General features: G+C 45.5%; 1 protein-coding gene and 1 long non-coding RNA gene across 2 annotated transcripts in view; both read left to right on the top strand.

Moving 5' to 3' along the window:
• Positions 1-20,651, top strand: part of LOC120935486 (zinc finger protein OZF-like) — a gene marked incomplete at its 3' end in the record, with an annotated part of 39,143 nt that extends 18,492 nt beyond the window's left edge. Inside the window, exons 3-4 of the mRNA XM_040347537.1 lie at positions 1,617-2,215; positions 19,984-20,651. Coding sequence (XP_040203471.1) covers positions 1,617-2,215; positions 19,984-20,651 — 1,267 coding nt within the window. The remainder of the gene's footprint in view (positions 1-1,616; positions 2,216-19,983) is intronic.
• On the top strand, positions 8,978-17,226 carry LOC120935860. Its single transcript, XR_005748544.1, has 2 exons — positions 8,978-9,195; positions 17,143-17,226. It is a non-coding gene; the product is annotated as an uncharacterized LOC120935860 (long non-coding RNA).
• Positions 20,652-24,138: the final 3,487 nt, after the last annotated feature.

Below are 24,138 nucleotides of genomic sequence, written 5' to 3'. Positions count from 1 at the left end.
TAACGTAAACGACGTAAAAAAATGCGCCGGCCGGATGTACGTTTCTGAATCGGCGTATCTAGCATATTTGCATATTCCTCGCGTAAATATACGGAAGCGCCACCTAGCGGCCAGCGTAAATATGCAGCCTAAGATACGACGGTGTAAGACACTTACGCCGGTCGGATCTTAGGGAAATCTATGCGTAACTGATTCTATGAATCAGGCGCATAGATACGACGGCCCACACTCAGAGTTACGACGGCGTATCTCGAGATACGCCGTAGTATCTTCTCTGTGAATCTACCCCATAATATCTATTCTCTTTTGTTATTTTTCATTTTCTACCAGTTGGACATTTTAGATTTTATGATTTGATTGGAGAACTGACTTTTAAATGTTCGTAATGATGTCATAATATCCTCAAACTTTGGAACCTTAAAGCGGATCTCCACTCTAAAGTGGAGTCCCGCTGATCGGCACCCTCCCCCCCCTCCGGTGTCACATTTGACACCTTTCAGGGGGGAGGGGGGTGCAGATACCTGTCTACAGACAGGTATCTGCACCCACTTCCGGCCGTACGATGCGGGAAAAAGACGGGTTTTTCCCTTGCTTCCCGTCCGTCCCCCCGTTGTATGCTGGGAACACTCGGCTCCCAACACACAGCGGGAGCCAATCGGCGGGCGCAGCGCGACTCGCGCATGCGCCGTAGGGAACCGGGCAGTGAAGCCGGAGCGCTTCACTTCCTGGTTCCCTCACCGTGGATGGAGGGGGGAGCAGCAGGGTGACGAGCGATCGGCTCGTCATCTGCTGCGATCGGAGCTGGACTCCAGGACAGGTAAGTGTCCTTATATTAAAAGTCAGCAGCTGCAGTATTTGTAGCTGCTGGCTTTTAATATATTTTTTTAGTGGCACATCCGCTTTAAACAGAAAGTGATAATGAGGGAGGAGTTCTTCAGGATCAGTCCAGTCTTCATCTTGGTTGTTCTCTCCATCCTCACTCTCTGACCTCTGGTGGGGCTCAGCCCCGCTGTTATTCATGACTAAATCATGGATTAAATAAGGAAGTGCAGAACTTCTTGTGTTGGGAAGATGGCAATGACTGATAGAGGGGGTGGGGACACTCGTCCTATAATCTCCTCATCACTGTCACTCCAATAAAAGTCAGTTCTTGTTGTTTCCTCACTCTCTGACTAAGGTCCATGAATAAAGAAATTAACTGGTAGGAGATCAGAGGACCCATTTACTAGTTAGCTTGAGGGTGGAATTGTAAGGTCCTCAAAGACAAAGCTGTCTGATGTGGGCAGAGTGTCTAGTAATAATCTTTTTATTTCTATTTTAGTAGATGGACGGGAGATGAGGAAAACCTCAGAGGATTGTCTCACTTTGTCTCCAGACTGTAAAGTAGAAGATGAGGACATCACACAGTATAGTCCAGGAGAAAACCCGACTACCTCAAATGTCCATCCGGGACCACACAGTGTAGATGGACCATCGTATTCCTCTTATCCTGAGGCACCTCAGACTGTGAGGGACGGTGCCGGACCATCGTATTCCTCTTATCCTGAGGAACCTCAGACTGTGCGGGATGGTGCCGGACCATCGTATTCCTCTTATCCTGAGGAACCTCAGACTGTGAGGGACGGTGCCGGACCATCGTATTCCTCTTATCCTGAGGAACCTCAGACTGTGAGGGACGGTGCCGTCCTTCCTACAGATAAAAGGTTTTGCTGTACTGAGTGTGGGAAGTGTTTCCATTCTAAATCCCATCTTAATAGGCATAAAAAATCGCACACAGGGGAGAAACCTTATTCCTGTCCTGAGTGCGGAAAATGTTTTTCACAAACGTCCACTCTTTACAGACATCAGAGATCTCACACTGGAGAGAAAATGTATTCCTGTCCTGAGTGCGGGAAATGTTTTTCACAGAAGTCCAATCTTTACTCACATCAGAGATCTCACACAGGGGAGAAGCCATGTTCCTGTCCTGAGTGTGGGAAATGTTTTTTAAGGAAGTCTCATCTTTACAGACATCAGAGATCTCACACGGGGGAGAAGCCGTATTCCTGTCCTGAGTGCGGGAAATGTTTTTCAGACAAGTCCAGTCTCTACATACATCAGAAATCGCACACAGGCGAGAAGCCATATTCCTGTCCTGAGTGCGGGAAATGTTTTTCACAGAAGTACAATCTTTTGAGACATCAGAGATCTCACACGGGGAAGAAGACACTTTCCTGTCCTGAGTGAGGGAATTGTTACTCACTGAAGTCCTGTCTTCCTGTACATCAGGGACCCCACACAACCCTTGAGGTGTATTGGTGCCTTGAGTGCGGGAAATTGCTTCTATATGAATGTTGCTGGACATCACAGGTCTCATGTGGGGAAGAAGCACACCCTGATATACACCTCAGATATACTCCATGGCTGATCTTCATCATGTAAGAAACAGTTCATAAGGAGATCAGAGATCACCAAAGACATGGATGAAGTGTTGTACCTTGTTGGCCATTGATGGCAGTAGAGTACATTTTGTGGTGTAAGATTTCAATTCGAGGTCTGTTTTTTTTTTTTTATATATATAATCGAATTAATGTGACTAGCAGACCCCTTAGTTTCCTCTGTCAGACATGGTTTCATACTAATACATGAAATTCTACCTATGCACTTATGAGTACAGTTGACATTGAAAGATATACGTTATTTAAACCAACCATTGATTTAAAATGGGAAATTCTGAATTTGGCCTTTAGATGGCGCTAAGTAACATAGGAATGATCATCATGTATGATTATTATTATTATTATACAAGATTTATATAGCACCAACAGTTTACGCAGCACTTTATAATATAAAAGGGAGACAATACAGTTATAATAAAATACAAGAGGATTAAGAGGGCTCTGCTCAGAAGAGCTTATAATCTAATAGCCAAATGTGGTATTTTAAAAGAGGGGTAAAACTTCCGCGCTAGGACTGGGTAGATGAGCTGCTGCCCCCTGTATGGTCTCTCAAGGAGGAACCGGTTAGAAATAGGTAGAGTACATGTGCAGGGTAATGGCGCTGCTAGAATGTGGTATTGATATATCCTTATATTCAATCCATCCCTTGTGGTGATATATGTGTAATAAAGTGTCGGGTACCTGTGTACGGTAGGCTCATATGAGAAGCCTCCAATAGTGATAGGTCCCCTTATAATGAATATGATACACAAAAAAGATAAAGTACCTCCTCCAGTGGACTTGTGTGTGAAAAATAACAATATACTAAGAAAGTGAGTATAGGGGGAGTCAGCCCTCTAAGTGTGCCTGCTAGGCTACCACTGACGTGGGAGAGTGACATCAATAATTGGTGTTGGACCCCAAATACCTTATCACACAGAGAAATTATATAGTGTGGGGCGTGTACTAAACCCCCTGAGCCATAATTGGCCAAAGCCAGGGTGGCTCTCCATTTTTTGTGCGCTGTGATTGGCCAAGCATGCGGGTCATAGTGCATGCTTGGCCAATCATCAGCCAGCAATGCACTGCGATGCGGCAGTGAATTATGGGCCGTGACACTCCACTTGAATTTGGCACGAACGGCCCATAGCGTTCGTAATTTGACGAACGATCGAACATACAAAGCTCATCTCTAATCCTGGTTGTATTGTTAATATAAAAAGTTAACTCCAGCAGTCCTGGTCCTCTGTTCTGTGCTGCTTTGTCTCCCCCTCTGCATGCATCTCCCAGTAAGTTAGGAAGGCGCAATGTGCAGGGGTCCAGAGGTGGGGGGGGGGCAATGTGCAGGGGTCCAGAGGTGGGGGGGGGGCAATGTGCAGGAGTCCAGAGCTGGGGGGCAATGTGCAGGGGTCTGGGGGTGGGGGTAAATGTGCAGGGGTGGGGGGGGGGCAATGTGTATTGTGCAGGGGTCCCGAGCTGGGGGGGCAATGTGCAGGGGTCCAGGGAGGGAGGACAATTTGTAATGTGCATGGGTCTTGATCTGGGGGGTCAATGTGTAATGTGCAGGGGTCCTGAGCTGGGGGGGGCAATGTGCAATGTGCAGGGGTCCAGAGCAGGGGGCAGATGTGTAATATGCAGGGGTCCAGAGCTGGGCGGCTGTGTAATGTACAGAGATCCAGAGCTGGGGGGCCGTGTGTAATGTTCAGGGGTCCAGAGCTGGGGGGCAATGTGCAGGGGTCCAGGGAGGGAGGACAATTTGTAATGTGCATGGGTCTTGATCTGGGGGGTCAATGTGTAATGTGCAGGGGTCCTGAGCTTGGGGGGGCAATGTGCAATGTGCAGGGGTCCAGAGCAGGGGGCAGATGTGTAATATGCAGGGGTCCAGAGCTGGGCGGCTGTGTAATGTACAGAGATCCAGAGCTGGGGGGCCGTGTGTAATGTTCAGGGGTCCAGAGCTGGGGGGCAATGTGCAGGGGTCCAGAGCTGGTGGTGGGGGCAATGTGTAATGTGCAGGGGTCCCGAGCTGGGGGGCAATGTGCAGGGGTTAAGGGCAATTTGTAATGTACAAGGGTCCCGAGCTGGGGAGGCAATGTGTAATGTGCAGGGGTCCCGAGCTGGGGGGGGCAATGTGCAGGGGTTAAGGGCAATTTGTAATGTACAAGGGTCCCGAGCTGGGGAGGCAATGTGTAATGTGCAGGGGTCCCGAGCTGGGGGGGCAATGTGCAGGGGTGGGGGGCAATTTGTAATGTGCAGGGATCCCGAGCTAGGGGGGCAATGTGTAATGTGCAGGGGTCCCGAACTGGAGGGGCAATGTGCAGGGGTCCAGGGGTGGGTGGCAATTTGTAATGAGCAGGGATCCCGAGCTGGGGGGCAATATGCAGGGGTCCGAAGCTGGGGAGGGCTGTGTAATGCACAGGGGTCCAGAGCTGGAGGGCGAAATTTGTAATATGCAGGGGTCCAAAGCTGTTGGAGGGCTGTGTAATGTGCAGCGATCCAGAGATAGTGTGTGTGGGGGGGGCTGTGTAATGTGCAGCGATCCAGAGATAGTGTGTGTGTGGGGGGGGCTGTGTAATGTGCAGGGATCCCTTACACCAAATGTGCCAAACTAGAAGACTCACAAGTACTTTCAAACAGTAGTATCCGGAAACAAGCCTATGAGTAGAGGTTTACATCCCTACAGGTTATCTGAAACCTGAAAAAGGAACAATGACGAGGATCACAACAACCCCCTATCACCAGCTCACCCATCTGTTAAGAAGAAGAAAGGCTACGTATATACATCCACATACAATGTAGGATACATTCCTTGTACATGGAATACTAAACATATAAACTATCTAACAAATTTTATCTTACTGGACAGATGCCGACAGGACTGAGAAACAAGACAAGTAAGGCCCAGATTCACAAAGCACTTACGCCGACGTATAACACGTTACGCCGACGTAAGTGCCAATATGCGCCGGCGTATGTGTGCAGCAGACCCATGAAGCAACATGCGCCTAAAAACAGGCTACACCCCGCCGAGGTAGCTTGCACACGCAGGCGTAGGGTGGGCGCACATATGGGCTGGGCGCATGATGCTGCTCCCATTGATTAGCCATTCAAACATGCAAATGAGGGAAATACGCCGATTTACGAAGGTGCGTGTGCCCGGCGCATGCTACGCGACACGTGCGTAAGTTGTACGTCCGGCGTAAAGTTATTCCCCATAAATTAGGTGCAACCCGGCAACAGACATGCTCAGGTCTGCACCAGGGAACACAAGCCGGCGTATTGTGCGTTGGACGTGTGTCTGGCTGGGCGTAGGTTATGTTCACGGCGTACGCAGTGATCCGACGTAGCTTAGGCAGTTGTGCCAGCGTGGTTTTGAGCAGGCGCAGGGGGGTGCTGTGTATGCGTCCACATCACAGGGCATGCGCAGTTCGTGATACGTACCTGTCTGGCGCTCAGCCCATCATTTGCAGTGCTCCCAACGCTGCGCCAGCGTGGCATAGGTTTTGAAGGCGCACGCCGGCCCATTTACGTTTACGGAGCAAGTGCTTTGTGAATACTGCACTTGCCTGTCTAAGTTGCGGCGGCGTAGCGTAAATAGGATACGCTACGCCCAACTAAAGATACGCCATTGTATCTGAATCTGGCCCATAATCTACAGACACACCTGTAGAAAGTCCAGGAAGACAAAGTTCACTGATTCACATAATGGAATTCACCCCACCGTTCTACAGCAATACATACACACAGCAATGTACAGCACTATAGTATATGTCAGAGATATAACAATGTATAGTAAAAATAGTGTGTGACTGTGGGCTAGAGATGGCCTAGCAGTTCGCCCGGCGGTCATTTTCGCGGCAAACTTTGCTCGTTCGCGGTCCGCCGAACAGGCGGACATCTGGCGATATTCGCGGCGGTCCGCCATTTTACATTGAGAAGAACTTTGATCCATGATACATCCATCAGGTGGTACAGAACAGCCAATTGAGACATTTCAGCACATGGACATACCCCCTACCTTATAAATAGACCTGATCTGGTGGCCATTTTACATTCTGCTGTTTGTCAGTGTAGGGAAAGGTTGGTGTTTGGAGCAGGGACAGGCTGTATTCAATCAAATAACTATCTAAAAGGTCCACAAAAGTCCTTTTAAGGACTGGTATAGGTGTACTACTTGCTGGGCAGTATATAGGTGTGTAATACATTCATATACTTTTTGTCAGTGTAGGGACAGGTTGCTGTGTGCGGAGCAGGGACAGACTGTAGTGACACAAATCGTTACCTAACAGGTCCACAAAAGTCCTTTAAGGACTGGTATAGGTGTACTATTGTTTGGTGTGCAGTATATAGGGGTGTAATACACTTATAATATACTTTTAAATATAGAAAGCATATTATAGTGGATTTGTATTGTGCAGCATTGTGACTGGTGTTGTATTTGGGTACTGCAGAATTTTTGCCTCTTTCGCTACGTTACCTCTGCTACACACAGTGACAACATTTCATGAAAAAAAAGTTTCATAACTGGTACGATAAACCAGTGGCCCCCCAAAACAACAGATTGAAGCGGGGTGTTATCTAAAAATATACTTTCATAATAGTGTATTTGGGTACTGCAGAATTTTTGTCGCTTTCGCTGCGTTACCTCTGCTACACACAGTGTCAACATTTCCTGAAAAAAAGTTTCATAACTAGTGCGATAAACCAGTGGCCCCCCAAAACGACAGATTGAAGCGGGGTGTTATATACCTTCTTCCACATATACTGCGCTTCTCTAGAGACTTTTGTCACATGGTCATTTAAAAAATGACAGGCAGAGGAAGAGGCAGGCCCTTCCTCAGGGGTGGTAGGGGTAGGGCAGGAGCACCAGGCCGGAGCGGGAAGTGGCACAATGTTCGTTTGATTACGTCAAAGAACGCACCAGACTTGGTTGAGTGGCTCAACACCACCACCACCACCATATACCCTCTGCTTGAGTCACAGGAATTATTTTCTGATCCATCAGAAGACATTTCCGATGCGCAGCCATTCTTGGCATTGGATCAGGAAGAGGAGGTAGCAACAGTCGGTACTCAGCAGTCTGACGACAGTACCCAGATCAGCCCAAGGAGGTTGGTCCCCGCTGTTGCTGCCTACTCCAAGATCTCTATTATTAGTGATGGGGAGGGTGATGTTGATGATGACGTGTCTACAGACGTCACGTGGGTGCCCACAAGAGAGGAAAAGGAGGGGAGTTCAGAGGGAGAGATGGACCAGCAGATAGGAAGGAGAAGCAGGCCGAACTTACATTGCACAGGAGGGACAAACCAGACTCCTAATGTATCGGGAGCGAGCCATCAACCATGTACGGCCCATGGCTCTGCAGTGTGGGCTCTTTTTAACGTGTCCGCTGCAGACAATAGTGTTGCCATCTGCAGCCTTTGCAGTCAACGCATAAGTCGCGGTAAGCCCAACACTCACCTAGGGACGAACGCCTTAACGAGGCACCTGGCCTCCCATCACTGACCCAGGTGGGAGCAACACCATCAGAACCCACAAAGCCACACTCCAGGCTCTCACCGTCCAGCCTCTTATCCTTCTCCTTCCCCTCTATGCTCACAATTGTCCTCCACTCCCCCTTCCATCATGCCTTCCTCACGTTTTTCTGCAAAAAGGCAGGCTTCTGTGGCCTGCCTCCCCTATAAAAGAAACGTCAAAGCATCGGCGCATCATTCGCTGAGCTGTGCTCTGAATGGATGGATGTTCTCATTGCTGGACCAATCACCCGGCGCTGGATAGAGACAACGTTGGAGCAGGGATCGTCTATTTTCACCGCTGGATTTTTATTTGGTTTAGTTAATAAAGTAATTTGTTCTACGGTGTGTGTGTTTTTTTTTCTGAAAACGACTATTTACACTTCCTTCGTGAAATGGTAGGGGTACAGTGTACCCCATTACCATTTCACACAGGGGGGGGGGTCAGGATCTGGGGGTCCCGTTTGTTAAAGGGGTCTTCCAGATTCTGATAAGCCCCCTACCCCCACAACCACCGGGCAAGGGTTGTGGGGATGAGACCCTTGTCCCCATCAACATGGGGACAAGGTGCTTTGGGGGACACCCCAAAGCACCCTCCCAATGTTGAGGGCATGTGGCCTGGTGCGGTTCAGGAGAGGGGGGGCGCACTCTGTCCCCCCTCTTTTCTGCGGCCGGCCAGGTCAACGTGCTCGGATAAGGGGTCTGGTGTGGATTTTAGGGGGAACTCCACGCCATTTTTTTTTTTATTTGGGGTGGAGTTCCCCTTAAAATCCACACCAGACCTGAAGGGTCTGGTTATGGATATTTAGGGGGAACACCACATCATTTTTTTTTAAATTGACGGCGGGGGTTCCCCTTAATATCCATACCAGACCTAAAGGGTCTGGTTATTGAATTTGGGGGGACCTCCGCGCATTTTTTTCCCCAAACTCCGAACCCGGACCCGAACTTTCAGCAATTATTCGGGTTCGGGAAAAACCCAAAGTCCGTACCAAACCCGAACTTTATATTTTGGGTTCGCTCAACTCTAGAGATGACCCATCTATAAGGATATACAGTACATACACACACAGCACAAGGACGTGTTCACAATACGAGACGTTTCTCAGGGCTGCAGTTCCTCTGAGCTCCACAAGATGGTGATCTCACCTCTACCCAGACAGGAAGTCTCTATGGAATACAAGCAGGAAGTGATGTCATGTATTGACAGGAAATTCCATGTGGAATTAATTGGAAAGGAGACAATGCTCGATCTGGCGGCAGAGGAGGTAAGAAATAGATTAACCCCTTCAGGGGGGATCAGTTGTTGATGAATTTATCTTGCTTTTAAAGCTGGCCAAACATCGTTAAGTTTTATCATTCAGCCAGGGAGCTGAGTGAAACAATCTGAACCAATTCTCCTATCCACACATTGGAGGGTGATGGGGGAATCCTCCCCGCTGCACTATTGTATTCTGACAATGGGGGGCGCTCCTCCGCTCTCAGAATACACAGATCAGTGATGAAGCTATTGTCTGCAGCCGCTGATCGAGTGACTTTTATCCGGCAGTGACCACACATGGAGGGAAATGTGACCGATCCCTGCTGAACCAGCTGAATTTCCATGGATCTATGGTCACCTTAAGTGTCTTCTCCCATCCCCCTCATCGCCTTCATTATGTAAGTCATGCTGAGATAATCTCCCATTGGCTGAGCAATATTCTCATTTGTCTCTGAGCTCCTTCTTGCTATTCCTCGTCCTGCCTGTTGTTTCCTTGGATTGATTTTCTGTGTAGTGACCCTGGCTTCATCTCTTGGATGCGCTCGTCTGTTGCTTGTCCTTACCTTTATCCTGATTCCTGGATCTCATCCATAGTTAGGACACACCAAGGAACAACGATTTGTTTGCATGGGAGCCTTATATAGAGGGCCCCATCCAAATGTCCATCCATTCAGATTCTATATGCCCTTTTGTAATCACACTTACTCTACACTGATCTCACAGCTCCTCCTTCCAATGTCCCTCCAACCAAAGCCAGAGAATACTATGACATCACACTGACCTCAATATCCCTTCATCTGGCTTTATTTTTCTGATGCTCTTAGGATGTGAGCGGATCCTTGGCATCCTCACTAGCATTCTGTGTTGTATGTAATGATGTCATACCTCAGCCTGAAGTGGGACTTTAACCACTTGCCGACCCGCCTATTGTAAATGTACGTCCTGTTTTTAAAGATGGATATCTCGGTAACGGCAGCAGCTGCCACAACTGAGATATCCATCTTTTCAGCGGGCGGCCGTGTAAACGATAACGGCGGTCTCCACGGCGGATTCGCCGCAAAATCGCCGTTATCGGTGGCGGGAGAGGGCCCCCCCCCCTCCCGCCGCTTACTGTAGCGGTCGGTAGCGGCGGAGGAGATCGGATGCTGCTGCCTGAGCGGTGAGGACTTGAGTGAGGGCAAGATGGCCCCCACCCGTCCTCATAGCTTTGCTGGGCGGAATTGACGTCAAAACGTCAGTCCCGCCCAGCGTCTTAAAGAGACATTTTTTTTTTTTGTCATTTGAAAAAATGACAGTTTCTTTTTTTTTTTTAGTGTAAAAAGTAATAAAATAAATAAGAAATAAGAAAACAAAATTTTTTTTTTAAAGCGCCCCGTCCCGACGAGCTCGCGCGCAGAAGCGAACGCATACGCGAGTAGCGCCCGCATATGAAAACGGTATTCAAATCACACAAGTGAGGTATCGCCGCGATCGTTAGAGCGAGAGCAATAATTCTAGCCCTAGACCTACTCTGTAGCTCAAAAAATGCAACCTATAGAATTTTTTTTTTTTTTTTTGAACTTTAAGATTTTTATTTAGGTAGAAAGAAAATAAAAAATAAAAAGGAAATGTATACAAAACATTGCCAATTGGGCATACCCTGGCTCAATACGTATATTAATAAAGAGAAAAATAAACGGAAAATACATAAGAGCAAATATGTAATATTGTGTACCTGTGGAGTACCGCAGCAGGACAGCAATTGCATCACTGAAAACTAGGGTGCACATGTCCATATATAGGCAAGGAGAAATCATATTAGACATATTAAACTTACAAGAGTGATATGTGCAATAGATAGTTTCAGGTATAACTTATCAACAACGTGTAAAAAGGAAGAACTGTATACTACCCAAGAGGTGGAAAAGGGGGAAGGTGGGTCAGACGGGTAAGGATACAAGGGCCTCACAATGGTCATTAATAACGCATCAAAGGAAGAGACTATAAGGATGTACTTAACGTAGAGGAGTACTTCTTCGGTCAGCAATCCATTTTTCCCAGGATGCGTTAAAGTCGTTTGTAGACAGATTTGCTTTGGCAAATGAGAATTCCATCATAAAATGTGAATTAAGTATACGGATGACATCCTTTAAGAGGGGTGGTTGGGTTGATTTCCAATTCCTTGCTATCGCTAGCCTAGTTGCGATCAAAATGTGCGTTACAATCGACTGTAGGTGTCTGGGCCAAGAAGGTATTGAGAGGCCCAAAAGAAGGTCTAAGGGGGACATTGGAAGATGTACATCACAAAGTGAGGAGATTAGACTTTTTAATGTATTCCAGAAGTTTCCGAGTTGTGGACAGTCCCACCAGATATGAGACAGAGATCCAATATGTCCACATCCTCTCCAACATTTAGGAGAAGTGGACGGGTATATTTTTGCCAATCTTTCAGGGGTAAAATACCATTTGTGGAAAAGTTTCTGGAGAGATTCCCAGTGAGTGATGCAATGGGAGAGACGTAAGGGAGTCAGGAGGGCTTTCACCCATTGATCGGTAGGAGGTGGTTGAGAGATATGAGGCGACCAGTACTGAATGGATGATGAGAGTATATCCGCTTTTGGCAAGGTAATCAATTTGTATAAAAGGGAGATGCCCTTTACTTTGGTGTCTTTGGAATTAAAATATTTTAGTAGTTCCAGCGAGGAGGAGTTGTCCGATGACCAGGAAAGCTTAGATAGAAGAGATCTTATTCGGAGATAAACAAAGAATGTTTTTGAAGACAGTCCGAACTTCTGTTGCAAATATGAGAAGGGTTGCATGCCCAAAGATGAAAATAGCATGCCCACTTTTTCAATGCCGGCATTTACCCATTCTTTGATGGGCAGATCTGGCGTCAGGAGGGAAAGGGCTTCTGTGGGTAAGGATGAGAGGGAAGCCAATGATAGAGTTGGGTTCATCTGCAAAAATCCCGACCAGGCTCTTAGAGAGGCGGTAATGGTGTCCAGAAAATTGTTTGTTGGTTTGAAAGTAAGCCAAGTAGCAGCGAGAAGATGTTGGAGGTTTGCACGAAGTGCAGTAGATTCAATTTGTTTCCAGGTTGGGAGGCGGTGATCCGACCACCATGTTTTTAATTGATCCAGGATAGTTGCTCGATAGTAGGCTAAGATGTCTGGAGCACCTAGACCTCCTTGTTTGGTTGGGGTTAAGAGCACGGCTCTCTTGACTCTGGGTTTTTTCCGTTGCCAAATGAAGTCATTAATAATACGTTGAAGTTTTCCCAGCTGAGAATGTGAGATAGGTAGGGAGATAGTTCGAAACAAATATAAAACATGTGGAAGTAAATACATTTTGGTCTGAGCAATTCTTCCAGCCCATGAAGCAGGAACAGAACTCATATCAGTTGTCAATCTTAAAAGCTTGCCTGCAAGGTTCTCAAAGTTTGTTCTAAGCAAAATCTTGCTCGGGTATGTGAGCTGGATTCCGAGATAGGGGAGAAAGGCGTTAGGGGCCCATGCAAAGGAAAAATTGTTTGAGATAAATTGGGTCTGTAAGTGATCTAGGCCTAAGTTCAGCATAAGGGACTTACTATGATTTAGTTTATATAAGGATATTGCGCTGAATGAGTCTAAAAGCTGTTGAACGGCGGGGAGGGAAGTCATGGGATCTGTTAAGGCAATGATGACATCATCGGCATATAAACCGATTTTATGATTGACATCTCCAATTTTGATACCTGCTATCAAGGGGTTAGATCTAATGGCTTGAGCTAACGGTTCCATTATCATGGCAAAGATTAGGGGGGACAATGGACACCCCTGCCTGGTGCCATTGGTAATTTTGAATGGGCTGGATATGACACCAGAGGTCCATACACGGGCTGATGGAAGGGAGTACAAGCTTAAAATAGCTGAAAGAAAGGTACCCGATATACCAAACTTGCGTAGAACCGCTTCCATGTAGGGCCAATAAACCCTATCGAACGCCTTCTCTGCATCCAAAGATAGCAAGAGAGAAGGCGTTCGATCATGCTCCACCCATTGAATTAGGTCGATAAACCTCCTGGTACCATCCGAGGCCTGCCGGCCCGGCACAAATCCAACTTGGTCTGGATGTATGATCGATGGGATGATGTTAGCTAATCGCTGGGCGAGGAGTTTGGCATATATTTTTGTGTCCGTATTTAAAAGGGATATAGGTCGATAATTAGCGGGGTTGTCTGCTGATTTCCCAGTTTTTGGAATGGTAACCACCAATGCATCTAGGGATTCCTTTGGGATCTGACCAGTAGATGCAAATTGGTTATAGGTGTTACATAGATGGGGGAGGAGTAGGTCGGCAAAGTGTTTGAAATATTCATTAGGGAATCCATCGGGACCTGGAGCTTTGTGGAGGGGCATTTGCTTAATAATTTTATGAATTTCGTCTGTTGAAAAAGGTTCTGCAAGGAGAGCAAGTTGTTCTTGGGAAATGGAGGGTAGGGAAATAGAGGACAAAAAATTGGAGATGTCATGTTGGGTAGGGGGAGGAAGTTGTCCATTATCTGTAAGGTTATAGAGCTTGGCATAGAAATCTCCAAACTCATTCGCGATATCTAATGGATTGTTAATACGCCTGCCTTGGGAATTGGTGAGAAAATCTATTTGTTTATTAGAGAGTTGTTTTTTGAACTGTCTGGCCATATAGGCACCTGGTTTATTAGCGGCAACATATGTTGTTAATTTAAGGCGTTTAATGTAATAATCAAAATCTTTTCTAAGGTGGTCGCAGAGTTGTGATCGGAGGGTTTTTAGTTTCAAACAAGCAGTCTCGGAAGGAGACTGCTTGTTCTCTAATTCTAGGGCACGAATTTGAGTCAGGAAGGAATCTGTAGTGGAAGAGTAAAGTTTCTTAGAGCGGGCTCCAAGCTTAATAAATAGGCCTCGCAGGCAAGCTTTATGGGCATTCCATATAACGGCACGATCAGTTACAGAGTCAACATTATATCGGAAAAATTCCTCAATCTCGGATTTGATTTGAGACTCAAATGTAGTGTTATTGAGAAGGGAGGTGTTCAGTCTCCAGATTGAATGTCTAGGGGTCTGGGAGAGGGGGGAAAGTTTGATTGTAATAGGTGCATGGTCGGACCAAGATATTGTCCCGATATGAGATTGCGTGATGGATTGGAGTAAATGCTTATCAGAGATGAATAGATCAATTCTAGAATAAGACTGGTGGGGAGGGGAGAAGAAGGTGTAGTCCCTCTCCGTACCATGCATGCACCGCCATGAGTCATACAAATCTTCTCTATGGAGTAGGGCAGACAAAGCGGAAGGTCGGCATCTTAAAGCACTAGATGTGTCAAGGGCTGGATCAACAATGTCATTAAAATCCCCGCACAATAATATAGGTAAGGACCTGTAAGGGGCTAATTTAGTGAAGAGGGCTGTATAAAATTTCTTTTGGGCCGTATTGGGAGCATATATGTTCACAATAAGAAGGGGGCGGTTATTAAGTGTAGCGGAGAGGATCAGATATCTACCATCTTCATCCGACTCACAGTGGTGTAATAAAAAATTTGTGGATGCACCTACAGCAATCATGACCCCTCTTTTTTTTTGTGGGGCATTCGCAAAAAAACAATGAGGGTATTTTTTGTGGCTACATACAGGGGGTTTAGATTTAGAGAAATGTGTCTCTTGTACACATAAGACATCTGCATGCTGTGATAAGGCTTCTTTCCAAAGTAAGTTACGTTTAAAGGGTGAATTTAGGCCCTTAACATTCAAAGATGTGATCGTAAGGGCCATGGTTATTAAATAAAATAGTTCAGGCAGTGCACGCAAGGATAAAGAGACCACACCTATCCACAATGTACAAGAGGGGAGAAACAAATTAAACAAAGGGTCTGGGTAGTACTTGAGAACAATGCTAAAATAAGGCACACAATACAGTTATTTAAGCACTAGGATAACACTTAGTAAAAAAAAGTGATGTGTAAAGCTGCAATAAGCTAGAACAATCTGTAAAGACAACAAGTAGAACTAGTAGAACAAAACCGGTGTACTTAGCACACTTTAACCTGGGGGGTGGGAGAGAGAAAAGAGAGAGAAAAAAAATACGAAAAATAACATCACCCAGGCCGGACTTAAACATGAGGAAGACTAGGGCTGATCTCAGTTCAGGTCTTTTCAGCAAGATTGGATGTTTGAATTCTTGCATCGACGGGGGTACGAGGGGGACTCCTCTGTCCCGTATCACGGGAGGAGACAGGGAGCAGGCCCCAATTTGTTAGCTTTTTATACCCATCCTTTGGGGTGAGAATAGGGATGATTTGTTGCTGATGAGTGACCAACAATTTGGTCGGAAAGCCCCATCTATATACTATTTGTTTCTGTTGGAGGATGGAGGTAATCGGGGTAAATGCTCTGCGCATTTCCATCGTGGCCGGAGATAGGTCAGTGAAAAGCTTGACGTTGCTGTATGGAGCTGGAAGAGGTTTTAGAGATCTGGCAGCAAAGAGAGTTTGGTCTTTTATGTGAAAGTAGTGGATCCGGGCCAGAACATCTCTGGGGATGTCAGCTGATAGATGCGCTGGTTTCGCGATTCTATGTGCCCGATCAATCAACGCTTCACGTATGTTAATACGAGGAAGCAAGGACATGATAAGCTGTTGCAAATAGGGAGTAAGTTCGTTAGGTTTTACTGACTCCGGAATACCCCTGAATTTAATATTATTGCGTCTGGCGCGATCTTCCAAATCTGCCATTTTCAATTTAATGCGACGGATTTCTTCAGTATGATGCTCCTGTACGTCTAGTACTTCATTATGTGCTTTAGAATAATCTTGCAAATTTTCCTCTATGGTGTCTGCTCTTTCTTCCAAACAATCAATTCTATCATGCATTTGGGACATAGAAATTTGTAGTTCTCTATGTAAATCCTGTTGTAGTGTCAGTAGCATGGATTTAAGCATGACTTCCGTGACTGCATTATTAGTAGCAGGAATGGCAGCTAAAGAGGGAGTCTGCTGGGTGCTGTTCGGCCCTGCAACTACAGCAGACCATAGCTGCTTCTTAGCCAGGGGCTCTTTGTTAGGAGAGGTGATAGGGGAAGTAGCCAGCCTCTTACCTCTATCTGCCTGCTGGATGTCTGCAGAGTGCTCAGGAGGAGGTAGAGTGTCCATGGGATCCCTCACGTTGTTGTTTGGAGGGCTCTCCGATACGTGAGGTGAGGAGCTGCGAGAAGCAGGCAGGTTGCTCGCATCTGCGAGTCTTCCGACGCTGGAGCCGGCGCCATCTTGGTTTCCCTGCATCGCCGCGGCCGCCGGATAGTAATCTGTAAGGCGGCGCGGCGCGGGTGGGTTTTGCTTCCGTCCGGGCATACCCTGTCGTACCCTCGATTCTCCCCCGTCCTCGGCGGTAAGATAGAGGGAGAGAGACAGCCGCGGTGCGTTGCTTTGTCCAGGCCGTGGAGCAGAGCTCGGCTTCAGGCGTCCATCCTGGTCCGCAGCAGGCCACGCCCCCCAACCTATAGAATTTTTTAAACGTCGCCTATGGAGATTTTTAAGGGTAAAAGTTTGACGCCATGCCACGAGCGGGCGCAATTTTTAAGCGTGACATGTTGGGTATCATTTTACTCGGCGTAACATTATCTTTCACAATATATAAAAAAATTGGGCCAAATTTATTGTTGTCTTATTTTTTAATTCAAAAAAGTGAATTTTCCCCAAAAAAGTGCGCTTGTAAGACCGCTGCGCAAATACGGTGTGACAAAAAGTATTGCAATGACCACTATTTTATTCTCTAGGGTGTTAGAAAAAAAATATATAATGTTTGGGGGTTTTAAGTAATTTTCTAGCAGAAAAAACTGTTTTAGTCTTGCAAACACCAAATCTGAAAAACACCTAAGGTCTGGAAGTGGTTAATAAAATGGATACCTGAATGGTGAGGTGAGGAGGATTCTGGGAATATCATTTGATTTTGCTCTTTGTGTTCAGATCTACAGTTTCCTCCTGTAAAGTCTGGAGATCATATGACCATCACATTGCCTCCACCTCCCTCCCTGATAGAATAGAGAAATACAAAGAAGATTCTAGAAGTCACCAGAGAGATGATGGAGGAGAAGTAATCAGTGCTGGGAATTCTGGGACATTATCCAGTAACAGACAAGGGATGTGTCTGGATGGTGACTGTATCATTGTGTGTGTCAGGTTCCTATAAGGTGTCAGGATGTCACTGTCTATTTCTCCATGGAGGAGTGGGAGTATTTAGAAGGACACAAGGATCTCTACAAGGACGTCATGATGGACAATCAGCCGCCCCTCACATCATCGGGTAAGAGGAGACTTTATTGTAAAGGAGAGAGCAGTACGGAGGCTCCACCTAGATCCCCCATCATCTGATAAACACATAGAAACAATGTATTCAGTCAGTGTGTGTGTTTCCTACAGATGGATCCAGTAATGGGAACCCACCAGAGAGATGTCCCCGTCCTCTGTATTCCCGGAATTTCACACAGGAAGGTCACACCATCCCCCACCATCATCAGGTAGATGAGGAACAATCACTGATAGTATCATTAGGATCTGTACATTATCTGCATTGTTACCATTGATGTCATTTTTATTCTATATTCAGAGTGGAAACCTGAGAGATCCTAAAGTTGAAGTTAAAGAAGAGATAAAAGAGGAGGATGATGAGGATGGGGTGATGGAGGAGTCTCTAAAAGATCACAAAGATCATAAGGTAGATGAGAGACAATTATTGGTAGTTCTGATTTATACACAGCATGTTTGTTACAATGAATGTTTTATTATATATTCAGAGTGGAATCCTCGGGAATGATAATATTCATATTAAAGAAGAGTATAAAGAGGAGGATGAGGAGTATGGAGTGATGGAGGAGTTATCAGAAGGACACAAGGATATGATGGAGCCACCTAATACCAGGAACCCACCAGAGAGATGTCCCCGTCCTCTGTATTCCCGGGATCCCACACAGGAAGGTCACACCATCCCTCACTGTTACAAGGTTGGTGGGACGGAGCGTATAAAACACAGACTCATGGAGATAATGTGTGGATTTTTTATGTGATGTAACAATAATAAAGCTTATATCTTACAGATGATATTCTCTCTCATTTTCTTGATTTAGAGTGGAGATCCAATCGATATAGAATTTGAGGTGAAATCAGAAGAAGAAGAGACTTATGTGAGGGATGATCAGCAGTCTATAGAGGAGGATGGAATAACGGGGACATTTATAGAGGAGGACACTCCTACAGAGATCAGCACAGGTGGGTCATTAACACTAAATCCATTCCTCCACCCATACTGCTCACTGATTGGTCCACAGCAGGACAAGGACTGGGTGATATCCGCTTGTAATCCCCTGGTCACTTTCCTTCTCTGTGTTCCCCGTCCTGTATTCCTGTATTTCTCTCGGATAATCTTCCTTCTCTGTGCTGCAGACACAATTTATGTCTCTAGACTGGATTTATGGAGATTCTGGGGTTCAGCTAGCAGCAAAATGTTGATTTTTTTTTTTAACCATACACGTTACTAGACCTAGGCACCTGGGGTATCAGCTTTGGATCTTCTACCTCATGGCCGGGTCTAGGAAGGTCTGACAGAGCAATTCTCCCAGGGTTACTTGTTCTGTTATTTGCTGTCTGTGTCGGGTGGAGGGATATGTCTGTATAGTCTCAGACCCAAGTCACTGATTGCAGTCTCAGGAGATGGGAGGCAGCGGTGTGGGACCTCTGCAACTTGTCTCATGTAAACATTTAGGCTTCCACTGATTACTGAATACCAATATTATGAGTCCTGACCCTTACACTGTATAATCTATATTGTACATTACATACTCCTGGCCCCTGCACTATATACTCTATGTTGTACATTACATACATTTTATCCGTATAGTCCTAACTTTTGTATCCTATATAATAAGTTGTACATTGCATAAGACTCTTTTACACCCATTTCCTACCAGCTGGACATTTTATATTTGATTGGAGCACAGACTTTGTTGATCATAATGTGATAACATCCTCAACTTTTGGAACCTTTTAACAGAAATTGATAATGTGGGAGGTGTCCATAACCCAGTGATGGTGGTCTTCAGGATCAGTCCATTCATCATCTTTGTTGTTCTCCCCCATCCTCACTCTCTGACCTCTGGTGGGGCTCAGTACTTCTTGTGTTGGGAAGATAGCAATGAGTGATAGAGGGGGAGGGGACACTCGTCCTATAATCTCCTCATCACTGTCACCCCTATAAAAGACAGTACTAGTTGTTTCCCCACTCTCTGACTATGGTCCATGAATAAAGAAATGAACTGGTAGGAGATCAGAGGATCCATTTACTAGTTACCTTGAGGGGGGAATTGTAAGATCCTCAGAGACAAAGCTGCCTGATGTGGGCGGAGTCCTGGCTTAGGGGAACCAATCTGCTCATGTCTAGTAATAATCTTTTTATTTCTATTTTAGTAGATGGACGGGAGATGAGGAAAACCTCAGAGGATTGTCTCACTTTGTCTCCAGACTGTAAAGTAGAAGATGAGGACATCACACAGTATTGTCCAGGAGAAAACCCGACTACCTCAAATGTCCATCCGGCACCACACAGTGTAGATGGACCATCGTATTCCTCTTATCCTGAGGAACCTCAGACTGTGAGGGACGGTGCCGGACCATCATATTCCTCTTATCCTGAGGAACCTCAGACTGTGAGGGACGGTGCCGTCCTTCCAACAGATAAGAGGTTTTCCTGTACTGAGTGTGGGAAATGTTTCCATTTCAAATCCAAACTTAATGTGCATAAACGATCTCACACAGGTGAGAAGCCATATTCCTGTCCTGAGTGCGGAAAATGTTTTTCTCAGAAGTCCAATCTTTACAAACATCAGAAGTCTCACACAGGGGAAAAGCCGTATTCCTGTCCTGAGTGCGGGAAATGTTTTTTAGGGAAGTCCAATCTTTATATACATCAGAGATCTCATACGGGGGAGAAGCCGTATTCTTGCTCTGATTGTGGGAAATATTTTTCAGACATGTCCAATCTTTATCATCATAAGAGAATGCATCTGAAAGAGAGGCCATATTCCTGTTCTGAGTGTGGGAAATGTTTTGTAGAAAAATCAAAACTTGTCAAACATCAGAGGTCACATGTTGTTGAAAAACCGTATTCCTGTCCTGAGTGCGGGAAATGTTTTTCGGAGAAGTCCAATCTTTGCATACATCAGAGATCTCATACGGGTGAAAAGCCGTACTCCTGTCCTGAGTGCGGGAAATGTTTTTCAGAAAAGTCCAGTCTTGATAAACATCAGAGATTGCACACAGGAGAGAAGCCGTATTTCTGTTCTGAGTGTGGGAAATGTTTTTCAGTGAAGTCTAATCTTTACGCACATCAGAGATTACACACGGGGGAGAAGGCGTATTTATGTCCCGAGTGCGGGAAATGTTTTTCACGCAAGTCCAATCTTGACACGCATCAGAGATCTCACACAGGGGAGAAGCCATTTTCCTGTCCTGAGTGCGGGAAATGTTTTTCAGTGAAGTCACATCTTTACACACATCAGAGATTGCACACGAGAGAGAAGCCATTTTCCTGTCCTGAGTGCGGGAAATGTTTTTCAGTGAAGTCCAATCTTACCGCACATCAGAGGTCTCACACGGGGGAGAAGCCGTTTTCCTGTCCCGAGTGCGGGAAATGTTTTTCAGTGAAGTCCCATCTTTCCAGACATCAGAAATTACACACGAGGAAGAAACCCCTTTTATTTCCTGTGTGAGGGAATTGCTCCTCACTGAAGTCCTGTCTTCCTGTACATCAGGGAACCCTTGAGGTGTATTCTTGCCTTGAGTGCGGGAAATGTCTTCTATATGAATGTTGCTGGACATCACAGCTCTCATGTTGAGAAGACGCACACCCTGATATACATCTCTGATAGGATGAATTTATTTTGGTATTCTGTAATGTCAGGGAATGAGTCAACGATAATTTAGCCAGCTATATTGATCGTTCAATCGATTGATGGACAACATTGCCTCCAATACAAAAATAATGAATGAAAATTAAACAAAGCTGACATAATTAGCTATTCATTAGTTATTTTGCTCATGTCAAAATTCTTTGATTTAAAGCGGGAGTTCACCCATAAAACAATTTTTCCCCTTAGATTCCTGCTCGTTTTGTCTAGGGGAATTGGCTAGTTGTTTTAAAATATGAGCCGTACTTACCGTTTTCGAGATGCATCTTCTCCGCCGCTTCCGGGTATGGGTCTTCGGGAGCGGGCGTTCCTTCTTGATTGACAGTCTTCCGAGAGGCTTCCGACGGTCGCATCCATCGCGTCACTAGAAGCCGAACGTCGGTGCGGCTCTATACTGCGCCTGCGCACCGACGTTCGGCTTCTTTCGGAAAATCGTGACGCGATGTATGCGACCGTCGGAAGCCTTTCGGAAGACTGTCAATCAAAATAGGAACGCCCATTCCCGCAGCCCATACCCGGAAGCGGCGGAGAAGATGCATCTCGTAAACGGTAAGTACAGCTCATATTTTAAAACAACTAGCCGATTCCCCTAGACAAAACGAGCATCCATCTAAGGGGAAAAAGTGTCATGTACGGGTGAACCCCCGCTTTAACACAACAAGATCGGGTGTCAGTACGGACTAAAGATTATCAAAACCAAATTCATATTTTTTTTACAATAAGTCACTTTCCATCCACCACTAACAGTCAGATTAGGAGGATGACACAGACACTAAATGATCTTCCCAAGGAATTAAGATATACAGGCTACACAATGGCACCCTGACTGCCATTAGGAATCGGGATGAAATCCTTGGACCCATTGTCAGACCCTTCGCTGGTGCAGTGGTTCCTGGGTTCCTCCTGGTGCACGACAATGCCCACCCTCATGTAGCGAGAGCATGCAGCCAGTTCCTGGAGGATGAAGAAATTGATACCATTGAATGGCCCCCACGCTCATCTGACCTAAATCCAAAAGAACACCTCTGGGACATTATGTTTCAGTCCATCTGGTGCCACCAGGTTACACCTCAGTCTGTTCAGGAGCTCAGTGATGCTCTGGTCCAGATCTGGGAGGAAATACCCCAGGACACCATCCATTGTCTCATTAGGAGCATGCCCTGATGTTGTCAGGCATGCATACAAGCTCTTGGGGGCCATACAAACTACTGAGGACCATTTTGAGTTGTTGCAATGAAATTTCAGCAAAATGGACGAGCTTGCTGCATCATTTTTTCACTTTGATTTTCGGGGTGTCTTTGAATTCAGCCCTCTGTATGTGGATAATGTTCATTTCCATCAAATGATGTGCCATCCTTTGATTCCTAACGCATTATTCAGTCCATATCAGTATAGATATCCAGCATGAGATTTTTGCGCGTTGAGATCTGATATGTTTTCAAAGTGTTCCTTTCATTTTTTTGAGCAGTGTATATTGGATTCTACTAAATAATTGGTTTCCCCTCATAGACAGCATAACCATTGTATCTAGCAGACAATAATATGTGGTTTGGAGATCCTGACTGTTATTCTCCTGCAGGAAAAGTAAGCATTGAAGCACGTAAAACAGTGGTCATCAACCCTGTCCTGCAGGGCCCACTAACAGGCCAGGTTTTATGTATTACCTTGGGGAGATGCAGTCTAGAATACTGCAATCACTGAGGAGCAAATGATATCACCTGTGATGTATTTCAGTTATCTTGCAAACCTGGCCTGTTAGTGGGTCTTGCAGGACAAGGTTGATGATCACTGAAATACAGCCAAGAGAAAAGAAAATAATAATAAAATGTAATTACAAAAAAAAATCTAAGTTTAGTGGTTATGTTGTTGTGGGAGAAATACTAAGTTACAGCAATTGTCCTGAACAAAAATCACAGGAGAATAATTTGTTATATTTACCCTTTAGAAGCAATAGAGTAGAATGCTGTAAATTGTTTGGCTGCCAACCAGTTCCTTCAAATGGCTATTGACCAATGAGTGGAGTTATCGTCCCAAAATGGCGTCTAGCTATGTTGGAGCTGTGTCTTCTGGCTTCAGTGAATGGTGTCAGATGATGAGTCTCCTTCTTGATGATAAGTGCGATCTGATGTATCTATCTGTGGATGATGGGTGTCTGATCCCTCTGTTGTCTGAATTGCTATTTTTATCCAGTGAAGACAATACCTTAATAAAAGCCCCCCAGAAACCTGGCTCATACTTTGTAATCTTCTTTTTGATTGGTGGATCCAGTTACTATTCAATTATGTGTTTACACAAGCATTAGCTCCCTTGTCCACCAGGTGGCACTAGAAATCTTCATACTCAATGTGAATTCCCTATAACACCTCATCCTTATATTAACTCATCTTTTATATGATAAATGTATTATTTTGTATAATGGATTCAACTATGTCTTGAAAACATAAAATGTCTCTAAAGTGATACTAAAGCTTCAATTAATATATTTTTTTGAAATAACAAACATGTCATACTTACCTCCGCTGTGCAGCTTGTTTTGCATAAAGTGGCCCCAAACCACGTCTTCTGGGGTCCCTCGTTGGCTGTCTCGGCTCCTCCCCGCATCAGATAAACCCCCTGGGATGTGCTTTCCCAAGGGGGTTGCGGGCGTGCTCCCGAGTCCAGCATTTGCGTCCATAGACACAAATGCTGGACTTGGCCCCGTCCCCCGCATCATTGGATTTGGTTGACAGTTGCGAGAGCCAATGTCTGCTGCTATCAATCTATCCAATGAAGAGCTGAGAAGTCCGGGCCAAAATCCAGCACGTTCTCGATGCGTGACTTTCGAGGGCTCAGGTAAGTAAACCTGGGGGGTCTGTAATTCTCAAATGTTAGGATGCATTAAGGTGAAAAACCAGGAAGGTTTACAACCCCTTTAACTCCTCTTTTATATGATGAATTAATTATTTTGTATAAAGGATTCAACTATGGCTTGAAAACCATAAAATGTCTCAAAGCGTTCTAATTT

The sequence above is a fragment of the Rana temporaria genome, chromosome 4, assembly GCF_905171775.1.
Source record: "Rana temporaria chromosome 4, aRanTem1.1, whole genome shotgun sequence".
NCBI classification, from domain to species: Eukaryota; Metazoa; Chordata; class Amphibia; order Anura; family Ranidae; genus Rana; species Rana temporaria.
This window is presented reverse-complemented; position numbering and strand designations above follow the sequence as displayed.